The sequence below is a fragment of the Tauraco erythrolophus genome, chromosome 13, assembly GCF_009769465.1.
Source record: "Tauraco erythrolophus isolate bTauEry1 chromosome 13, bTauEry1.pri, whole genome shotgun sequence".
In the NCBI taxonomy this organism is placed as follows: domain Eukaryota; kingdom Metazoa; phylum Chordata; class Aves; order Musophagiformes; family Musophagidae; genus Tauraco; species Tauraco erythrolophus.
In genome coordinates this window covers 20,625,489-20,647,380 of record NC_141477.1, presented here as the reverse complement: position 1 = coordinate 20,647,380, position 21,892 = coordinate 20,625,489, and the positions used below count along the sequence as shown (strand labels likewise).

At 41.9% G+C, this 21,892-nt stretch overlaps 1 protein-coding gene across 2 annotated transcripts in view; it reads right to left on the bottom strand.

Moving 5' to 3' along the window:
* Positions 1–21,892, bottom strand: part of PAK3 (p21 (RAC1) activated kinase 3) — a 72,461-nt gene that overhangs the window by 11,102 nt on the left and 39,467 nt on the right. Inside the window, exons 3-10 of one of the 2 annotated variants that reach the window (XM_086619833.1) lie at positions 19,363–19,463; positions 15,705–15,749; positions 14,428–14,581; positions 12,643–12,680; positions 10,080–10,211; positions 8,956–9,118; positions 4,297–4,360; positions 596–644 (exon numbers count right to left, since the gene is read on the bottom strand). In XM_086619833.1, coding sequence (XP_086475959.1) covers positions 596–644; positions 4,297–4,360; positions 8,956–9,118; positions 10,080–10,211; positions 12,643–12,680; positions 14,428–14,581; positions 15,705–15,749; positions 19,363–19,463 — 746 coding nt within the window. The remainder of the gene's footprint in view (positions 1–595; positions 645–4,296; positions 4,361–8,955; positions 9,119–10,079; positions 10,212–12,642; positions 12,681–14,427; positions 14,582–15,704; positions 15,750–19,362; positions 19,464–21,892) is intronic. The other variant, XM_086619834.1, reaches the window with a different exon arrangement.

Sequence of the window (21,892 nt, the reverse complement as noted above, 5' to 3'; positions counted from 1 at the left end):
GCCCAAAAGCTTACTGGGATCTCTTTACAGATTTCTCTCCATTAAAATACCCATTCAGGGATGATGTAACATGGCACCAGGTTGGGACCAACAATACCGTGGAGAGCACCAACCTGTTCTGAAGACAGAGTAAGTAAAAAAATAATTCTCCTATAATTGGCCTTAAAAGCTATGGGTGAAACATCAGGCCATGCACAGAGAGCACCTCAGCTCTTATGATTCCAGGGGCACCAGGACCTCCCTCCAGGAATTCACAGGTACTTTTCCAGGCATTAATCAAAACCTCAGTGTAATAGTTGCTGGAAAGGGGATGGCCACAGTTAAGCATTCAGTTACTGAGACACAGAACCACATTGCCCTTAAAGAGCTTTCACTGAAAAGCTCAAGACAGAAGACAATGTCAGCTGGCACTGGTCCGTGCTTAGGAGACACAGCCTTAGCAGAAGATGTATTTTGCAGGCTGACTAGTCTGTGCTGCGGAGGAACAGCCTTTGCAGTAAAGATCTGCTGACAACCTGAAAGCCCCATCCACAGTCTGCACCAGAGGGGAAAGCACTGAATACCTGCAAAGTCTGCTGGGACTGCTGACACTTACCTCTTGTCCTGTGGCGATGTCGATTGCTGTATAAACAGTTCCTGATGCCCTAGAAACAAAACAGCAGCCAAGAAATGAGAAGTGGTTTAGTCCCTACGAGTGAAAGCAAGCCCAGATAGGAGATCTCTGCTGCCTGCAGTGTTTATAAACACCACCTTTGTTCATCCACTCCTTCAGCCAGCAGCGCACAGCGCAGCAGCCCACCAGCCCTCTGCCATGCAGGGTTTCCAAGATAAAAACCTATGTCCAACATGAAGAAAAAGGGCTGGTGCAAATCTCAAACATACATACTAAATTATTTTAGTTCAAAATTTAAGGATGAGGTGTCTACAAAAATTGGATAATAATATATTTAATTATTTTTCCATTTTCTCCAGTTTTGCTTTGTTGTTTTTTGTTTTTCTTTTCTTGTACATGTTTTTTTTTTTTTTTTTCCCCAGGAAATACAACATACAGTCTAGTTGTGCCTTCTCCAACAGCTTATTTGGATCTGTCTGCAAAGTTCAGGCAACATCATGCAGTCACTCTGAGAACCCTGAATACACATGACAGCGATCTGAGGAAAGGGTCTACATGCAGCTTCCTCCAGCATGCAAGGAAACTATTCTCCAGCCATCCTGCAAGGCAGGTTAGGGCATATATCGTTTCACACACAAATGGAGAACTACTCAAAAGAGAGGATCCTTGGACAGCTTCTTTGTGTGTCAAGAGCCGCCAGCAGCTGCTTCGTTAGGTGCACCAGTGGTTCCTCCCCTGTAATGATGGGAATGGCCAGAGAGGCCACGATCAGATGAAATCCCTTTGGGTTTAAAAGCAACCGTGGGCTTGTAAACCCTCATGGGGCTTCCTTCTGAGCTAAACCACAGGTTTACACTACCATCATTTAAGAAGCCCATGTCTGCATGGGCAGCGAGGCAAGGGAGAGCCAGGGTGGGAATTCTGAATAGCAGGAACACGCATCCAGCAAATGCCCCACTGACTGAAAATGCCAAAAATCAGTTTGCTCATTTTCACATGACCCCCCTCCTTGTTTGTGTACCTGCAGGCTGAAATGTTTCTGAAGCATTTTAATTCAACAGGCACCAGAGACTGCATGTCTGTGTCGAGAACAATGTTCTCATTGGGCACGCTATGTATTCTTTTAATATAAATGCAAATGCATTTTCCTATGACTAATTGTCGAGATTAATCCAATTTGTTTTCATAAAAAGCCAACACCATTTATTCAGACTTGCTAACATCACGCTGTACCTCCTGAGCAAAGCCCTGTCAGGGTTGATTTAAAAACAGCTATTTAAATGAGGATGCTTTTGGTATGCTCCAGGCCATCTGTGAGGAGTTTAGATAAAGGTGAGTAATTTAAGTAAAGCTGTGAATTAATTGCAAGAGCTCTGCAATTCTGCATTACGAACTTTTACTTCTAAGCAACTATAATTTCTGATCTGTATCTAACTTTTAAACGCTTCTGTAATATCTTGGTTTTAATGCAGTTAGGCAAGTACCAGGGCCTGCAATTAGATCTGTGTCACTGTGATGCAGTGCAGTAGAAGTTAAAAAAAAAACAACCTGAACCCAGGCTGCTCATGGCTCCGTACTAATTTGTCTTTCTAGCAAGAGCTAACACTGCTTGAGCAAGCACAGCCTCTTTATCAAGCACTAGTTAAATACGTTTTCTCCGGTGTCAGCAGCATTTTCAGTCCTCAACTGCAGAGAGATGACAAACCAGAGACCCAGCACAGAAGCTGGCCTGTTCCTCAGCACAGGCCTGCTGACTACCATTCACTGCAAGGTGGCTGTAAAACCATCACACTGTTTATTAACTTACCAGCTGCATGAAGCCATGAAGTGCTACGTGCCGGTCAAGTTGCTTTTCCTTATGTAAGAAGTTGCTTTCTACCTGCTGCTCTCCGAGTAGCCACGTCTCTTGCTGCCTTGCAGTGCTCTCATTAGCAGCTACTAAAAAACTACTCGCTTCCAACACTACTAGTGCCTTTGGCATAACTGCACCCAACTCACTGCAAAGGTGGGCAGCTCAGGAACTGGCACCTGCATCAGCTGAGGACATCAGCACCATCCAAGGCAGTGCATCTCAGCCCAGCCCTGCTGCAGACAGACACGCTAACCCCAGCCATGCAGCAGTTTGGTTCCTCCTGATCATCCTGTTTGATTACCTTGGTGATGATTTTTTTCTTTAGGATCTTTCCCCATCACTGTAAATTGACCTGCAGCATTACAGTCATGAGCTGGTTACGGCAGCACACTCACTCCTCTGTGAGAAGGGCATGCAATCTTCAGGCTGTACTAAAAGCTGGAGGAAATCAATTTAGATATCCTTTTAGGCCAGATACTAGCCACTTGTCTTTCCACCAGTTGTTGAGGCACCTTTGTACAAGCTCACTCCTAGGACTGTCAAAATAAAAGACTGTGAGGGTGATGGTCATATTCTCACGGTGACAGCAATAATCTGCTTCACATGCATGTTCATTCTGACTCTCACTTCTTCAGTTGACACTTATCTTTTGAGAGACTGGCACGGCTCTAAGTGTCCACTGACATTTTACAAATGACAATAAGAACCAAAGCTTTGGGTAGAAAGCAAGCTGCAATCTGAGAAAGGGTTTTTATAGAATGAATGGAGCAGAAACACCTTCCCACAAGTGCCCTACCAAACAAGATACATCTACGATAAAGCCTGCCAGGGAGAGAGCATGAGTGTGTCTGGCTTTCTGCAGTACCTATCAGTTCTAGGTCAGCAACATGCTACCCCAAGTTCAAACCTCACAAACACTTAAGGTAGAAAAATATCTTCTGATGTCAGTAAACAGCTTCTGTCATACACTGACAGCAGCAGGACCCGGGTGTTACACAAATGGTACTAGCCCTCCTGGAATTACAGCATAGCCAAGGAAAGCGTGATCGAGCAGAGACTGTGTCCATATTTAAAATGCAAGTCAAAGACCTAATTTTGATGTAATTTCTTTTGTTCTTGTCTCCTCACATAGGAAATCTTCCAAATCAATCCCATTTACAGTAAGCAAAGTTGAGTTTCAAAAGGGAATAGCTTGGTTGATTATTTTCAGTAAACTTCTAAAACCTGCAGGATCCACAAGCGGTCTGCCATCAGGCAGATGATGGATTTTATCATCAAGTGCTTTGTGCATCAACACTGTGTTTATTACCTAATTTTTGGGTTTTACTACCTCTGCTAGAAAAGAGAGTTTATTATTTAATCTCTAGATTCAGTTTCTAAACTATGTGGTTATAATTCTGATCACTGAGTACTTTTTTAAGCAAAAATATCTGAAAGAAATGTTATTGAGCACTGTTATTTATCTGACAACTCTCAGGTGGTAAGTTGCTCTTTTAGGCAATAAAGTTTTTTCTTTCTTTTGCGTGGCCATATTATTTTGAGATGTAGAAAAATGATTTCTCTTAAGAAAACAAGCGAATAGGTGCCACACACCTGAAGGACAGGTGCTCTTCCAGGTCCTGCTCCTTTCTGCAGGCAAGACATTGCCAGCATCAAGTTGCCTTTGACGATGCCTTCTGACACAGTTATAAATTCTGACCAGTACTGAGAGACAGAAGAATCTAAACCCAGCGTCTGAACACATTTGGAGCTTGCCTGACTTCACACGTGGTATTACACCAGCAAAACAGCTGGCTCATGTTTTTGTGTAAGTAACCGTGATTGGACTTACCCTTGGCCAATTTTTTCAAATCGAGTGTATTTCTTCTTAGGATCTCCCACGCTGACAATGCTCCCTGAAAGAAACAAAATTAAAGATGTTCACTTAAAATTGGAGATACCACCTTCCAGCAGGTTCAGACATGCAGCCCCACTGTCTGGGGTTGTGAGCTGTTTGTAGTCAGCTGGACAACAACACAGGCAGCTCCACAGCACAGATGATTTTCCAGCTCCACAAAGACTGATCTTCTACACTCCTTTGGAGAGTTACCTTGATAGGAAACTAAGAGCAGGGAGAAATATTCACAGGAGACACATACCAGAGAAGAACAAGTACCAATGCAAGTATTTCTTGTCTACAGACATTAACGAGAGCTGGAACAATAGAGCCTTTATCTTCTCAGGAATAAATACCCTATGTGATTCAACAGGTTTAATACTTCCAAAGATTAAATGCATCTTGGCTTCTGGAATCAATTTTTATGAACAGGTGCCATTTTCAGAACAGGAAGAATACTGCTAAGTGTTTCCAGGGGGTGATCTTCTCAATCTTTCAGCAGTTTGCCAAAAGAATGCCTTTAAGTTTTAAAAGAACAGCATCTCCTGTTACAGTCAATAATTTAAGAGCTTTAAGAACTATGACTGTCATAATTTATTACCAGGCTAAGTTCTGAAGATGACCTTCCTTGTGCCGTTTTAAGAAGCACACTGCTTGACTTCAGCCTGACTGGCATCAGTAACTGGCATTTGACTCGCGCTGCCAGCACCGCACACGTGCTCATCTTCACGAACACGCACGGCCGTGACGGATAACAAGAACAGCAAAAGTGTTACACAGACAGCGGCACAAATGAGATGCTGACAACTCCACGAGCCCGGGCGATGCGATGCAGAAGCCAGGCGGGATGGGGAGATGGGGTGCTGCCGCCTCCCGGCAGCTCCGCGCTGCAGCAGCGGGAAGGCAGGGCCAGTCCGTCCGGCACAGGACGTGGGACAGTCCGGGTCCACCAGACACTGCGGAGCTCATGTGCCACTGAAAGCTAAAAGTAAAGCATGCACTGCCTGGCAGCTTCTTGCCCACTCTGAGGTGCAGGCAGTCTGAATGGGAAGGCAAGAAAGTAGTAATTAGGATACGGTGTTTGTGTCGAAAGAAAGAGCCAAAATCGGATAAACTGAAATCTGAAGGAATAATTAAAAAAACAATATTGTTTTTTCTGGTCCGGTATTTCCCAGATAAAATATGAACAATGACACCTAGGGTGATGGCTCAATGCAAATGACTTCTAAAGATTTAACTTGGAACATACATCACTAAAATACTTTGAAGAAGATTAGTTCAGGAGGAAAGACAATCTTTCACAGCATATTTTGTTTGACTGATCTGGCAATATTCCTGTACCACAAATACAAACACATACTTATTGGTTCACCTGTGCATCCAAAACAAAATGAGGTGATGTGCCATTCACTTTGAGTAGTAACAAACACCTCTCTCCCCTGTCAAGGCCACTTCTCTGGAGCAGAGGGCTTTAGCATCTGACTGGATGCCTAGCCAGGAATTCTGCCTGCCAGCACGGCAAGAAGATGAGGCACCCACACCATCTGGTAGACTCCCTGCTAAAACTATTTTGTTGGCCTTGCCAAGATGGCTAAGGGGAGCTGCAGGAGAAGAGGTTTCCTTTGCCCCACGGTACTTGCTCCCCTCACCTGGCACTCCAGGAATGCCAGCCACTGCCACTGCTGATGGCAGCGTGGGCACCTAACTGCTGGCTGAGGATGCCGTCACAGTCTCAAGTAGCCTGAAGTGGTCGTGTCCTGCTGTGCCAGCCGTCAAGAGTTAGAGTAACCAGGTTGTCTGGAGTCCAAGCCAAGGACGCAGGCTTTCAGGACCTGGTTAACTTTTCATAGTTTCGTCTCACTGAAACGCATAACGTAAAACGAAGCTTTCATTCTGCTTCTCTATAGCAGGTCTCCACTACAACGTAACTCTTCAGTCAAGAAAAACACGACCAGAGGACCCTGGGACTCCCTTCTGACTGGATGAAGGGATGTGAGATGAGAAAGCACACCCTTCCACTCACACTGCTGAGCTTAATCACCCCTCAGACAGGGGTTCCCCGTGAGACTCCGCTAAAACGAACACTGCCGTAATCCTGTGCTGGACTGGACAACAGGAAAACCACTCTGTTGTCAGTGTCCAGCTAGGTGCTATTTTCAGTTAGTTAATGGACCTGTGTATCTATCAGAATAGATATCAGAAGCTCATGGAAGTTCACGTTAGAAAAGAACACATAAAAAGACTGCAGAACAAATATTATGAAGAAGAATTTTCCAATTTGGCCACTGATTTTGCAGTTCAGATTTCTGGAGTTTCTTCTCAAAACTTGCGTAGCTGCTTTCACAAGTTAGTTGTTTGTGGCTGGTTTCCTGTGCTTAAGCCAATGCACATCAAATATGACAGCACTAAAATCAACGGAGTGACTGGTACACGGCTCCAGTTCAGAGAAGCACTCCCTACTCTGGACAAAAGATAAACATATCAGCTATTTTGATGTCTTTGAGCACTTTCCTTTATCGAGTCCTAAATTAAGTGGATAAGAAAGCAGAATTGGGCCACCTCTGTTTTATAATTACAGTGGAACATATTTGCGATTTCATGATGGGCATAATTTTGTTTGATCTTATCTCAGTATTACGGGCTTCACTCCCTAGTAAAACTTGTAATGAAAGTGGCTCTAAAAAAACCCAAGTTATTTCAAGCAGAAAAGAATAATGAAAGCAATTTAAGATAAAAGACAGGAGACATCTTCCTAAAAGTAGCATAAAATCAACTGTGGTGGAAGCAGGCGAGGTGGAGAAGTTAAAACAAAACAAACCAGAAAAAAACCAACCACCACACATGCTTAAATACAATTTTCCCAGGACTGTAGTAAAAAAGCATCACCTTCGTTTTCAGATAGCTTCATGAAAGCACAAAGATTTTAATTGTCCACATCATAATTTGCCCAAGGCAGACTTTCAGACTTTGCTCACTTGGTACCAAATTCTTAAGAAAGAAAAAGCACATAACATTTCAAAGATATAACCCACAATAACTCCAGGGCTGAGTCCTAACCTGGCATACACAGAACCTTGAATAAACACCACACATACTTGTGTTTGCGTACGCAGGGCACCTGCAGGTATCACGGTGGAATCCTGCCTTAAATATTTAGCCTCAGCTGAAGAAGCTGTAATTCCTCCCTTTATATGCTGGCATACCTGCAGGTAACTATCTGCTCTGGAATTTATTTCTTTGTGCCCTCAGCTGACGCTATTGAACTTATCCCTTGGATATTCCCTAATGGCACAGAGATTCAGCTCTTTACAGTCCTGTCAACCTGCTAAGGGTGGAGAAAACTCTACACAAGCAGCTGAAATCTCACAGCGAAGGAAGGCTTCAGCCTCTGCAGTTACAGCAGCCATCAGTGGCAGGGCAAGTACGGCGAAAAGGTTGGCATAGCACCAGGATGAGCATTGACAACCACTGTGAAGAAGCCACAGTCAGACTGCACCCCTTTACAAGCAGTTGCCCCCATTAAAGACAGAACATTACTGGCTTTGAAATCAAACACAAGGAGGTGTAGATCAATCCACTTTTTGTCCTAACAGCTGATGGCAGACACAGAGTAAACTGGGCTATGTTATGAACCCAATAATTTATCACCTGAGAACACAGCACTGGCAGCTATTATGTTCAAGAAGCAGATTAAGTTGTTTGTACTGCAGAATGATGAAGGGCTTGATGTGTTTTCCTAGAGTATGATCTGCACAGGGGGCTGGGGCCAATGGTTAGGATTCTAACAGTATTAACTGGCTGGAAATTAGCTCTGACAAAGTGCCATGTATCTGAGGAATGGACAGTGGATGTGTCGGAGGCTGGCTCCTGAGAAATGCCTGCAGTGCAGTTTTACCCAATCACACCACATAGATGTGTCTCTTTGATACATCTTTGGAAGTATAAAGCTAAGGAAAAAAAAAAGGATTGTTATAGAAGGAATTTTTTTTTCCTTTTGGGGCACATGGAAAACACCTCTTCCTCTCTATCCATGGTGTCAGGTGATGTTCTTTCAAAAGAGTTCTCTCTGACACAAACATAGAATTCTTATAAAAACAAACTCTGATATATTACAAGTAGTAGCAACAACAATCATAGAAATGACACCAGCAGAATATCTGGGGCAGAAGAGCTCCTTGAGGCTGAAGGAATCAGCTTAGTGCTGCAGTCGTCTATTGGTAAAAAACAAAACCAAAATAAACCCAACAGATTTCTGCAAAGTATTTTGGCTTCAATGACTGGTGAGAAGTCAGGACACTAAAGAGAATTTAGGAACCCAAATACTCTGTTCAATTTGACCATCAGCACACAGGAGTTCAATAGGTCACAGCCTTCCACTCAACCAGGAACAATCTCCACTTTTGCCTTTAGTGTAGAAGGAAGCTGAGGCAAATCCAACCCAGCCACAGCTGCCCTCGGAGGCAGAGGAACACCCAGAACGTGCTCTCGCGTCCTCTAAGCACAACACAGTGTGTAGGGAGTTGTAAGTGATTCTGTGACACTAAACTGAGGATGAACATTTGGTACATATAATCCTGAGACACGCATATCAGACAAGAAATACAGAATACGTACTCAGTTTCTCTAGAATCTCCTCATCTGTCATCTTGGATTTTTTTCGCTGCCGGTCTGTGTTTCTGTACAAAGTGTTTGTGTTTGAGTTTTCAGGTTGGGGAGTGGTGGCTTCTTTAGCTGGTGCTGGTGCAGCGGCAGGTTCAATTACAGAGCGCGTGTAGATCTGTGACAAGAAATTATTTTGTGTCAGAACGGTGGCTTGCAGAGGTGCCCTGAGATCCTATTTCAAATACAAACCCTTAGGAAGATGCTGTCTGCCACATCCATGGCTCTTAAAAATGTTGAGTTTTGCTGTCCACTTCTTGAACTGACCAGGCAAAAGAGAAAGGCTAGTTTGACACAAGTTCATGGCCAGTTTCATTTTCAATTTTCATCGATTTTTTGAAAGATGATTGAAACAATGAATTTACTGTGTTGCAAGGATACAGACATAGACCTGTCCAGGGCCCCAGAGCTTTGTTACTTGACGCTCGTTTGTTTTCACGGGGAACAAAATGACTCTTTGGTTGATACCTAAGCGTCTGAATAGAAGCAGGCAACATTTCCCTTTTCTGATCGTGACAGTTCAACAGACTTCTCATCAGTATCTCAAGCTTTAGAGAGTCGCCATTAGGAACTGCGTTCCAGTCCTTCAGAGACCTCCCTTCTCTTTACAATGCACAGTTGTGTAGAATTCTTCTCACCAAATTTCAGTCATGTAAAAGTTAAGGGTGTAGTCTAAGGTGTCCATTGAGCTGCTTATATAGTCTGTGGAGGGGGACAGGTACCTCCAGGGGACAGTTTCTCCTATACATCCTGCAAGGGTGTGAACTGCGTCTGATGACAGACAGTCTACACAGACCCTTTGGACAAAGTTACTTAATTTTACACCAGTAGCATTAAAAGACACAATGCTACCTTCTGCTCTGATACTAAGACAAATTCACAGACACTCTCAGAATCACAGGAAACTCATGACTAAACGTAAAAGCTCGAAAGATTTTCCTGGTGTCAGTGGCTTGGGTGAAGCACTATGCCATGGCAGGGCTCCAGCCCTCAGAGTCTTCAACAGCAAGTGCTGCCTGATCAGAAACACACAGCTCTGAATTACACCAAATACGGTGCTAACCAGAGCTGGGACTTACTGATTTTGTATGTTCAGGCCGTGGTGCGATAACAGGTGGAGGTTCATTGTCGTCTTCCTCCTCTTCATCATCTTCATCCTCTTCTTCAGAAACAGAGGGAGCTAGGGGGGGTTCTGATGCTGTTTTTGTGCTCTGTGGACAGACAGTAGGACGAGTGACAGTCATCACTTTTGACACTTGGGAGGTCTGACAGTGACACACAAATTTCATCTGCTTAGGCATCAGAAACCAATCTAGACACACCTATAGTCCTACAGGCCTCAGCTCTAAGTCACACACAGCACAACATAATGTAAAGGTTACAAATCACTGTGCTGTTTTGTTAATTCGTCTTGGTAGTTTTCATTTTTGCTAAAAACAACTAAATCATTCCCATGCTTAGTCAAAGTCTAATTTCACAAAATGCAATGCTTGAATATATCACTAGCAATCACATCTAGTTGCTGGTTAATTGCTTTGGCATTGTGTCTACAGAAATGGTAACAGTTAATTAAGCTAACAGGTGTCTACTGGCTAGGTTAATTAAGACACTTCAAAGTGCAAAGCCTCCTTTGCTGTCTTGATGGGAATTTGGTTTTGGAGAAAAAGGCTATTTGTTTCTTTACTATTTTACCCATGGGATAATCATATTGCCTGTTTCCACAGTGCTGAATTTCCCTGTTTAGTAGCTCCTTTTCCAGCACCATCCTCCTCTTTAGCTAATCATAAGTTAACACACTGATCTTTCCACCCTTTGCCTGTTTCTTACCACTACAGCGGAGAATAAAAGCCACTGCCAGGGTGCAATCCACCTTCAGGCAGACTCCAAATACGGGGCAGGCAAGGGAAGTCTGGCTGATCAGTGTCTACACATACACTGAAGCCTACACTGCGGATATTTAAAGTCAGATGTGTTGAAAGCCCCCACCACAGGCAGGGGGTTACATCCCATCATCACAACTTTGCTGGCAAAACAAAAAAGGCGCCTTGTTAAGTGTCCACCAACTGCTTTAAAGCTGACTACAACAGGCCACTTAGAGAACTGAAGCAAATCAAAGCACTACTCTAAATATTCTTCTCTCATTTGCGCTATCTGTAAAATGGCACCAGTTTGGTCCAGTATAAATACCAGGGACAGCCTGCAGGAAAGAGGGAGACCTAATCTCCATGCCTGTGTTTTACTGACTAGATGACTGTCACCTGTACTTGCACACAGGGTCACACATTTACATGGAGTATCGTATTTTCTGAGACTCAGTTCCACTGCCCAGCTTTTAAAGGTAAATGGTGGAACAGGCTACCAATCTGGCCGAAGTAGGGAATGATATGCCAGACCTTCTAAACAGCAGTTTAAGGGCCAAGTCTGTCAAGCAAGGGATGCCCTAATAGGAAGGTAAGTGTTACTTTGTCATACATTAGATCAGCGTATAGCTTTCCGTGCATCATTAGCACTTTGCTTACATGGGGACAGAAAATAATAAAGTGAAAAATAAAGAAAGGAATAATCACATTTCTGTTATGTCAAATTGTTATAACTATTTTTTTCCACTGGGCTCCATGCCTGGTCTGACAGCACTACGTCGTGCAGCTAGAACATATACAATGCCATATTATTTATTGTCAGACTCCCTTTAAGGAGTGAAGTGAAATGAAAGTAATTCCAATGACTGCTCGATCCTGTCAGACAATTGTTTTCCCTGCACTACAACATCTATCCAGCATCCTCTGAGTCGGTAACTTTTGAAAGCTGACATCTTGACTGTCTCACCACGGTCTGTGTCTGGTAGAATAAAATACCACAGCATCTGCCAATGTGTCCATACCCAACAGAAAAGCTACTGGGGAGGGTTACTATGCTCTGGTGAACCCCAAACTTCCTTTTAAAAGTGTGTTTTAACGATAATGAAAGTGGCATCAACTGAGAATCAGAAGTGTGAATATTCAAAGATGATTTTCATTTCATTGTACACACTCTCTGCTGTCTAATCAAAAATCTGAAATTAAGTTGCTTAACACTCGAAAATAAAGGCCAAATCCCCATTCAGTCATTTGCTATTTAATGTACTAATATTAACACTAATAAATCTGGTCAATATTAATGTGGATGTCATGACTACATCTCTGGGATTGCTATGGCAATCCAGTATTAATTAGAGTGGATGATTATTTAAAACTTTCTTTCAATGGTTCCAGTGAGTTACATATCAATTAAAACCTTATTTATATTCAGCTACATATCCAGCTGTACTAAGGATAAATCATAAAATTTAATAGAAATGGATTCTAAGTTGTTAAAACCAAATTAAAATGGGCTAATTAGCACTGCATATTGTTGCGAATTATATATTCCACCATGGCCAAGAACAGCAAGCAATCTTCTGTCTGCAAAGCCAGACTTTCATCTGCTTAGAAGTTCTTAAACAGAAAATTAGAAAACAGCCAATGATCCCTTTTCTGCTGCTGCAAAGACACTAAAATGTACTTTATTTCAGCCTACAAGGCTGGCACTCTGTCACAAAGACAGCTCACAGCTTGCTCCACAATTCCTAACGCTATGGAAGTAAAAGGTTACTTTGGCACTCACCGAAGGATGGGCTTCTATGTATCCGTGGGCGCTTTTATCTGCAACGTGCAAGGGAAAATTAACCAGATGCTGTTAGAAACCTGCCTGTTGTGGGGAACCCCACAGAGCACGTAAACCCAAATAGATAGCATTTTTCTTTCACAACATCCTTCCAGTAGCAAGTTATGTTTACATAACAAGCAAGGTAACAGGGCAATATACTAGTTTATTCTTCTTCTACAGTCCCCCGTGTCTAGTTTTTTGCCCTGTTTTGGCAGTAAATAAAATAAATAGAAACTTGGTCAAGAAGATGCAAATTGTTCTTTAACAATCAGAGCTAAAGTAGCTTCTTTAAAAAAAAAAATAAATGAAAATTGCATGCATTGATTCTCTTCAGCTTGCTGAAGATGCTTCCCCATAACAGCTTCCCCAAAATCCCCCTCAGCCATCGCGGTTCTATTCTGGCACAGCACAGTAACAGCTCCTGAGCCCAGGCGCATACACTAACTGTTCTGAACTTTGCATTTCATCACAAAAGTAATTGCTATTTTAGCAAACATTAAGTGTCAAGTTAGACAGTCAAGTATTTTTATTACGGAATTTAGAAAAGAGATGCTTTCCCTCAAAAGAAGAGACACGTTAGTAAATTCTGGAGATAACTGCACAGTTTTTAGGGCTTCGGAGAAGCGTTCTCAGTCTGCATTTTTGAAGTTGTATTGGACGAATCAGCAAATTGAGGAAATTTGAGACTCCACTGCCACAGACTATCGTGTGTAGGGAACTGAACCACTGCAGGTTAAATTACAAATGCTGTCCACACTCTGTTGGATAGAGACACCCCCTTACTAGCTGAAGCTGTTGGCAGGACCTTTACCAAACTAACGGCATTTTTATTTAAAAATCAACTCAGTTATTAAGGAATAGCAAAAGAACACATCAATACAAAAGCCAGATATGCTGCACTTAGTGAAAACCTCTGCTTACTTGCTAGATGCGTCACCAGCCAGAGTCTGTCTCGCAAAAAAAAAAAAACCAAAAAACCACAAAACAAACAAAAAAGAAAGAATGGGCCAAAGGAAAAAAAATGCAAACTGCAGCACAGACTTGCGCTCTCATTTTTGCAGCGCTACACTGTAATTTTGCAGACTGTACACAACCAAGGGAAAAAATGACACCCCCATCACATTTGCAGGCTTTTGGATGGTAATGCCTAAATCATGAGGATGTTCCTGGAATGAGCACGCTACGGAGATTGCCCTGGACACTGACTCCTTCCTTCTCATCCTCTGGCAACATTCCTTTTATATCTCCATAGTAGCTGTTCTAGGTTTGTTTGTGATTTATGCACAGCAACCTAATCTTCTCTGCAGCTAATGCAAAAAAATCCTTCAAAATTCTCCTCTATCATGAAGCATCACAGAAAATCCTCATAGTTCATAACCCATTGCTCAAAGGATCGAAGTGTAACTCATGAAACAAGTATACCCTGTACCTCAATCTGAACACTGTGCAGGAATAAGGATGTGAAAAACCAAAAGTAAACAAGACTCTTGGACACCAATGCTTCTGACTAAAAATAGTAATGATTGTTCCATCTAGTATCTTACTTTGTTCTAAAGTGACAAAGAAAAGTCACAGTTTCAATGACATTTAGGGAACAAAAGGAGAAATATAATTCATTTCAGGAATAGTCTACATAGTGGATTTTTTTTTTAAGGTTGCTTCTTGACTACTTAAATGTTGAATGTTGGTCTGACTCATTTTGGGGCCTGACACTCCCTTTTTCGCAGTGAGACGTCGACTTACCTCCTGACGTAAAGCTCATATATTTCTGGTTGTTAACTGTTTCTTTGGAATCATAAAATTTGAGAACATCTAGAACAGCTTGTGGGTTCTTCTTCTGCTCCAGTTTTGTTATGTTGGAGGTCTGTAGTAGCCTGGCCCACTGCTCTGGAATGCCCTGTAGATGTCAAGTGGAAAGAATCTGTATTTAGAATATTTAACAGCCATCACTTCACAGATCTTTACCAAGATCCCATGCTACCTGTAAGATTACTTTCAGAAATTTCGATTGACACCTTACAATTAAAATTAGTGGCTTATACATTAGATGCAATCATTCTCTTCTCTATCAAAATATAGAGCTAAAACCAGGATCCAACTTGAAAAGAAAGTTATGACTGTGATAGGAAAAAAAGTGCATGAAACTCATCTTTAAATCAACTCTGCTCTTCCATGGAATAATGATTTAAGGCTTAGCTTGCTTTCCTGGTGATTCAGTGCAGACATAACAAGACTATTCTATATTTGTGGACAACACAGTGTACTTTAGGAGCTTTACACTGGATTTTTAATGCTTAATACTGCAAACACATTTTGCTGAAATGATCACTGCTGTCTGATTAAAAGGTAAACCCCACCCTGATACAACGAATTTTCAGCATACCAGGGAACGCTGTGGGGTTAAGATTCTGCATTTAAATTCTCAAAACCATAACACTGAGCTGTACCACTGCTGCTAAGGATGTCTCTTTTTCGAGCTCCTGTAGCTCTGTAGGTTCTCTACTGTAAATATACAGAAAACAGGGACTCAGAAAACAGGCTGAGAGTGCCAAAGCCTTGCATGAATTCTTGGACCTCTTATAAGCAAGGGTGACGTTTGAAAATTGATCCAATCACTGAAAGCTGCAGCTCTGCATTGAAATTATATTGATGAAAAATTGCTTTAAATATCCAGTATAATTTCCTAAATTTGAAAGCCTGTAATTTTCTCCATTTACTGCACAGCCAACATCTACCAGCAAACTGTAGGACTTACTGAACGAAAAACTACACCTGAAGTACATTTAAACTTAGCCTTGGTGCCACCCCAATCTAGGTAAACACTTTAACATGGCTTCTTCCTAAGAAGTTCTCCACAAAACAATGTGTGACATGGGCCTCCAAAGTTTAGGATTAATGAAAAAAAAAAGTGGGATAAGCCAAGCAACAAATCTACTGCACACACATCAACCTGCTGCTGCAGTGCTATGACATCTCAAAGAAGCATTTTGATGCAAGATTCTTTTGGGCCCGTGACGCACCTCTGGGAGCTTCCCTGTGCACATCTGTGAGCCATAGAGATCTGGCTGTAATGGACGTAAATAAAGAAAGAAAAGAAAGTTAAAACAGAATGTGGGACAACTTAGAAGGTGGTAGGAGGAAACCAATGGGCCAAAGTGGGGAAGTCCCATCTAAAATGGGAGTTACGAGGTAGATACCAAATAGATTAGGTGGTGGACAGGCTACAGGAAGGCAGGCTTAGGAAAACAGAAAAATCACAACTGTTCCGAAGTTTGGAAGCATCATTCCCCCTCCTCTCTTTTTTTAAACCAGTTTTTCTCTCCCTCATAAAAATACATTACTGAGGATTAACGGCAACTGACTGGAAAAACCACCTGCGATTTATTTTTTTTAGTTAAAAAGTAAAAATAACAGAGGAAGATCGGGGCTTTTGCTGTTTGTCTAGTTTTGAAAGCCAGGTTAGCATTTCTGAATGGCTCTACACAACTTTTCTTCCAATGGTTCTCCAGCCCCAAGACCACAACTGGCCAATGCATGAGTCAACACCGTGCAGTGGAGAAAGCAGCTGGTCAAACTCGGATTTCACGCTGGGAGGCTGCGTGTTGCCGTAACGCAAAGAACCTACGCGTGTCCGACTGAAAATCGGGATAGTTCTAAAGAAACGCTTGATTAGATCAATAACGTGCAACTTCTTTGGATCTATAGCCACAACTTTCTCCCACTCGCTAATGTCATAATCTTGAAACTTTAAAAGTTTGGTGGGTGACCACGTTTTATTCTAGATTGGGGATCAGGAAACTGTTTCAAAAACGCATGCCTTACAAAATGCACTCCCCAAAGCCCTGCAAACCACACTTCCTCCTCCATTCAGAAAATGCAAGTTGTTTCTTCAAAATAAATCAACATAAAGCTCTAGCAGCATGCTCCCGGCCCAACAGTTTCCAACCCATTTTATTTTGGGCTTTAAAAGCCCTACTTCTCAGCAAACGTGGTTGCTCCAAGCACAGTGAAATGGAGATACAACATACGTTCATGAGCAACAACACAGCTTAGTGCTCAAGCCTGAAAGCTGAAACTCAGGAGACCATGCAACTTGGATTTGAGATGCAACTAACAGCAATCGGGTAATGCAGCTGGGGGGTGACTGTTAGGTGTCAGGAAATGGCCCAATGCACTGCACATAACCAGTAGAGCAGACACCATCGGCATGACAACCATAGTAATCTGAAACAAAAAACCCCACGTATTTGCACATTTATTGGACATTCCCATGGCACTTCCAAACTTTTGAAAGAGACAGACAGTGTGATCACTAGACAGTGGGAATATTTTTTCATGATGTGGCTAGTGGCAGTCCCTTCAGCAGGACATACTTACCACACGACTACGCAGCTGATACACGGGTTGTATCCAGGTTGGGACAAATCAAACATGCCTAATGTCACGTAGAATGTAATGCTTGCATCTGGGGTTAACTGGGAACTCATAGCTAGTTCTTCATGGTGCATCATCCCCTTGCTTTGACTGATGTTTTATTCCACTAAGGACTGCAGCATTAAGTCCTGGGCTGGCAAGCTGCATGGGGGAAGTCACTTGTCCCTTTGGTTTGGTTTGAAGGTGAGAGCCTTCTCAAACCGCAGCGCTGCTCTCCCACACTTTAGGAACAAGTATTATTATAGAAACATTGTGTAATTGTGAAACAGCAGTCATCTAATGTCCACTGTTTTTTTAAAAAAAAATATTAAAAAGAAATTGTGCTACACCAATAAAGCTGGACATATTAGCCATGTACAATCACTTTGTTCTATAAAAGGTCAGGACCTTTGCTGGTGGCATCTGACACCAAAAAAAAATTTTAAAAAATCAAAAATCTCTTATGCTAGAGACTGTTTTGACACACTGGATGATAACAACGACATTCAAACTGATCCAAATCGTGATCTCTGAAGTACTGACAGAGAGTGCTTGTGCTTAGAACTGAAGGGTGTTAACTTCGACATCCCTCCTTTTTGTTCCAGCTGGCAGGAGCATGAAACTAACTGGGATCCTCACCACCAGCCAGTCTACAAGAGAACACGATTGCGACCCATTGTGTTTGCATAGAGCCAGAAGGGAAAAGTCTGAAGCACAGGGTAGAAATAAAGGCACAAGGCTGAAAGGAAGAACAAACATAGAACGAAGGACTGAACATTCGGTAGGGAGAGCAGTGAAATAAGGAAGGAAGGAAAGAAAAGATAGATAGGAAAGAGGGATGCAAACACAAAAGGGGGAAAACAAAAGCAGAAAGTAACAGAATATATAATATGATACCAAGATAAAGGGAATGGCACTGAAAATTAACCTGAACAATAAAGTGGCTACAGGGAGAGACAGAGAGGGAAAGAAAAAAAAAAAAAAAAAGAGGAAAACCAGGACAGATAGCAGGGAAAACAATTTTAAAAGCTTTATGCTAAGTTTCTGATCAAAAATGACTACATCTGGGCTTTTAAAATGAGTATTTAATCAATCCCTAGGGTTCAGCAAAGAATAAATTTCAAAGTAAGATTTTATAAGTGACATCTATTTTAAAAAGGCTAATTAACTGGTCCACATATCTTAAATGTAGCTGTATTTCCTAATTACTACAGATAATTCAATTTCACTACTCCTTTGAAGACACACTGTCATTAAATGTGACTCTTTTTCCTATTGTTATTACTACTATTGCTACTGTAGCATAGAAAAAGTTTTGAGCTTTCTGAAATGTTTTTGAGAAACAAAAGTAGTGATCAAAGTAAAAAATTATGAAGAAATCATGTTTAGGGCTCAAATTCTGAAAACTAACCATCCTTAGTCCAGGCAAATGATTTGTCCCATCCTGTTTGGTGTATGCAGCCCGTCAGCACTAGCGTTCTACAATCTGACACACGGTGATAACACAGTCTGACCACTTAGCTCACAGGGTACTACCGATGGTACAGGGAGTTCCGAATGTTTCCTCTCGCTTCCACAGCTCAACCAAATGCCAACTTACTGCCATCTTAGCTTTAAGGATTAATGGTTTCAGCACCTGACTAGTAGTCTGAGAGAAAATGTTTTGAAGCCCCCTGCACACTTCAAGGAGCTTCTATCAGCCTCATTTTTCCCAACACTTCATATGCTTCGTCATGACATAAGTAGAAAAAGCTGACTTATTTTATTGATACGTAAAGGCTAGACATGTGTCGGATCACCTAGTCTATGGACATATTTTGAAGGATATTAGATCAAAATGAACGGAATTATACAGCGCTGCTGCTTTCTGAGTGTCTCCAAGGGTTGTCTGCAGAGCAGCTGGACTTTGCACTTTGGGGCTGATTGTCTACAGAAAGACATAGCCACGCACATTGCGTGGGATTTTTATGCTTTTCCAAAGGCACTAAATAACCAACCCCTGTAGCAGTTTGTGGGACTGATAAAAAGCACACACCTACGTTCTTCCTAGTTTTCATTTTCCACAGACACTCTGCTGACAATCCTTGGAGAAAAAGAAAAGCAGCCTGAATCAGAAAACACACACTCCAAATCCTAAGCCCAACAAATAAAAGTCTCTTTCTTCACAGCCTGGCTGCCATCATCTGATGTTTCTGGCAACAGGAGGTTATTTTACCATCAAGAAACTAGAAGCTCTGGTAAGCACGCAATACAGCGGTTACTTACTGTGAATTCTCCAGTGACAGCATCAAATCCCACGTGAATGGTATGTTCAAAGTCTGAAGGAAGAGAGATCTCAGGACGTTCCTTCTCTTTCTTCTTGTTGGCTAGAGGCAAAACATTAACATGCACTTATTTTCTGCACAGCTTCTCATTCAAAAATTTTTACAATCAGGTGTGCTCAAAATAGTATTTTAAGAGTCAAAACCAAATTAATTAACATCCATCTTACTTGATAAATAGACACAAGCTAATACACCACTAGTCTAACTGTCAACCCCTGCTTGGGAAGGTCCAGAGTGTTTTTTTCTTTCTTCCTTCCAATCAGAGCTGCCAAAGCAAGCTGTTCATGAAGTAGCCTTCCTAGGCTATCTCTAACCAGTGTGATTTCTATTATCAGTTCTTTTTTTCCATCGAGCTTTCATATCTAACTCCTGTTTGTCTTCGTTCTGTGGGTTCCTGCAGAAGTAAAGCACCCAGGACACGCATGTGCTGCCTGTCTGCATGTGAGTCTTTTCTCCAACATGCTTTCAACCAGTTGTCAAACTCAGCCAAATCAGAGAGGAGAGGGTTTTTTGTTTTGTTTTTTGTTTCACAAGTTCTGTGAAAACAGGCAGCTCAGCAGAAGACAAAGATCCTACTCCTGCCTCCTCTCCGAGTAAAAGGCTGAAGCAGCAGCTCTGTATTAGAAACCACAGAAACTCCACAGCAACAAGATCCCATAAATGCCATTGGAAAAGCTTCATTCGAACTCTCAATTAACTAAGGCACACAACCATAAACCCCGGGCTTTATTAGTCTCCAGGAATTCCTTCTTTCTAAATCACTCCATCGATATTCACAGTGGGTGGAGTGTCTTACTGAAGGAGATGGACTTGAAGTCAGCCAAGCTGCATATGTTTCTCACCTCCCTCCTATTTTAACACCTTCTGAAAGTAACATCCCTTGTGGTCATCCATCTCCTGTGCTTTTTATTATTGACAAATCTCACTTCAGCCTGGTTTTATTGACCCTGATAAAGAATGAGTAGAATAAATGCTGAGAGAAGCTGCCTTTATTCAGAAGGATGCATCCAGAATCCATGTTCAACAGAGATTTCTCTGAAAAATAGTGACAATAATGCCAGTTCTGGACAACTCCCAAACAGCTAGATAAACATAGCATAAACCTGCGTTCAAACATCTATCCTGCTGGCAGGTACCTGAAATATTTGGCTTCCCTGGAGAACCAGCATGCTCCAAGAATAACTATTACGTGGCTGAATAATACAGTACAGAGCTATCTGTAGTGCCAGTGGTATCATCTGTAACAGCTGAGAGGGGAAATGCCATTCTACCAAATACATTTGTCATTTCAGTGGAAAAATTACGTGCTAATGATTGGAACAGAACAAATACTACAGTGCCCACTTGCAGTATGCAAGAGTTATTAACACAAACTCAGGAAATAGGACATGCATAAAGCACTCATGTAGAATACAAAAGAGTCACATCATCTCACATCTTCAAAGAAAGCATTCTGCACCTGAGAATCCCACCTCTCCTCTGCTGCCCTTCTGACCAGTTTAATGCGTGTCTGGTTTACACGTCCTCGTCGTGGTCCTGAGCAGGCTTGCTCTATAGATCTGATGTGACATGACTTCACGCTATCAGTTGTGAGAAACTCAGAGATATACAAAAGGTTTATGCTGTGCCTACCACAATTGGACTCTAGATCCCACCTCTAAAGGATGGGATCCTTTAGGATCTCTAAAAGGCCAGTGTCTCTCCACTTATTAATGATAATATGAAAACGAATACACATGCCATAGTTACACATCAGCAGGAGAGAAAGCAGCAGTCGTTCAGGTCCTGCCTGTGCCTTCCATATTCCCTCAGTGCAGCACCATTGACAGCTGTGCTATGCACCTCAAAAACAGCTGGATGAAGACAATTTTGTGCGTGTCTTACTTCAAAAGCAAGTGTCCCCTTCTACCAGTATCAACCAGGATGCAGCTTTGCTAAATCTATTTTCTGGCACATCAGCTTTCTAACATAAAGCACTACCATGCTCACAGACTTTTAATTAACATTTTCCTTCAGTGTTTTAGTATTAAGCTCACCAGCTTCGTGAGTTTATCTAGGGGTCTCATCCAAAGGCTGAACTCACTGTTCATCAGGACCCCTCCCAGCCTGGGTCTGTCTTTGCTCACAGATAGTAGCTCCACAAGGCCTCTCTCTGAACATCTTTCGTATTCTACCTTATGGTATTCTTTAGTTGGAAGATGCTCTGCTCTTCATAGTTATAGTCAATAGAGTGTTTTGGATATTTCTAATCCTTTGTCTGCATCCTCATTAAATAATTGTCACCTTTTGTCTGTATTGCATGCCCCTACACAACGTTAATTGATGAATTATTTTCATTTAGCATTCAGCAAAGATAGCAGCAATTCATCAAATACAAATGCAAAGGCTTTTCCCCTTCTTTCATCTCTAAGATGATGATGTTTAACTTTCAGGATAGATGTTGCCAGTTACAAGATGTCATCTCTGCTCAG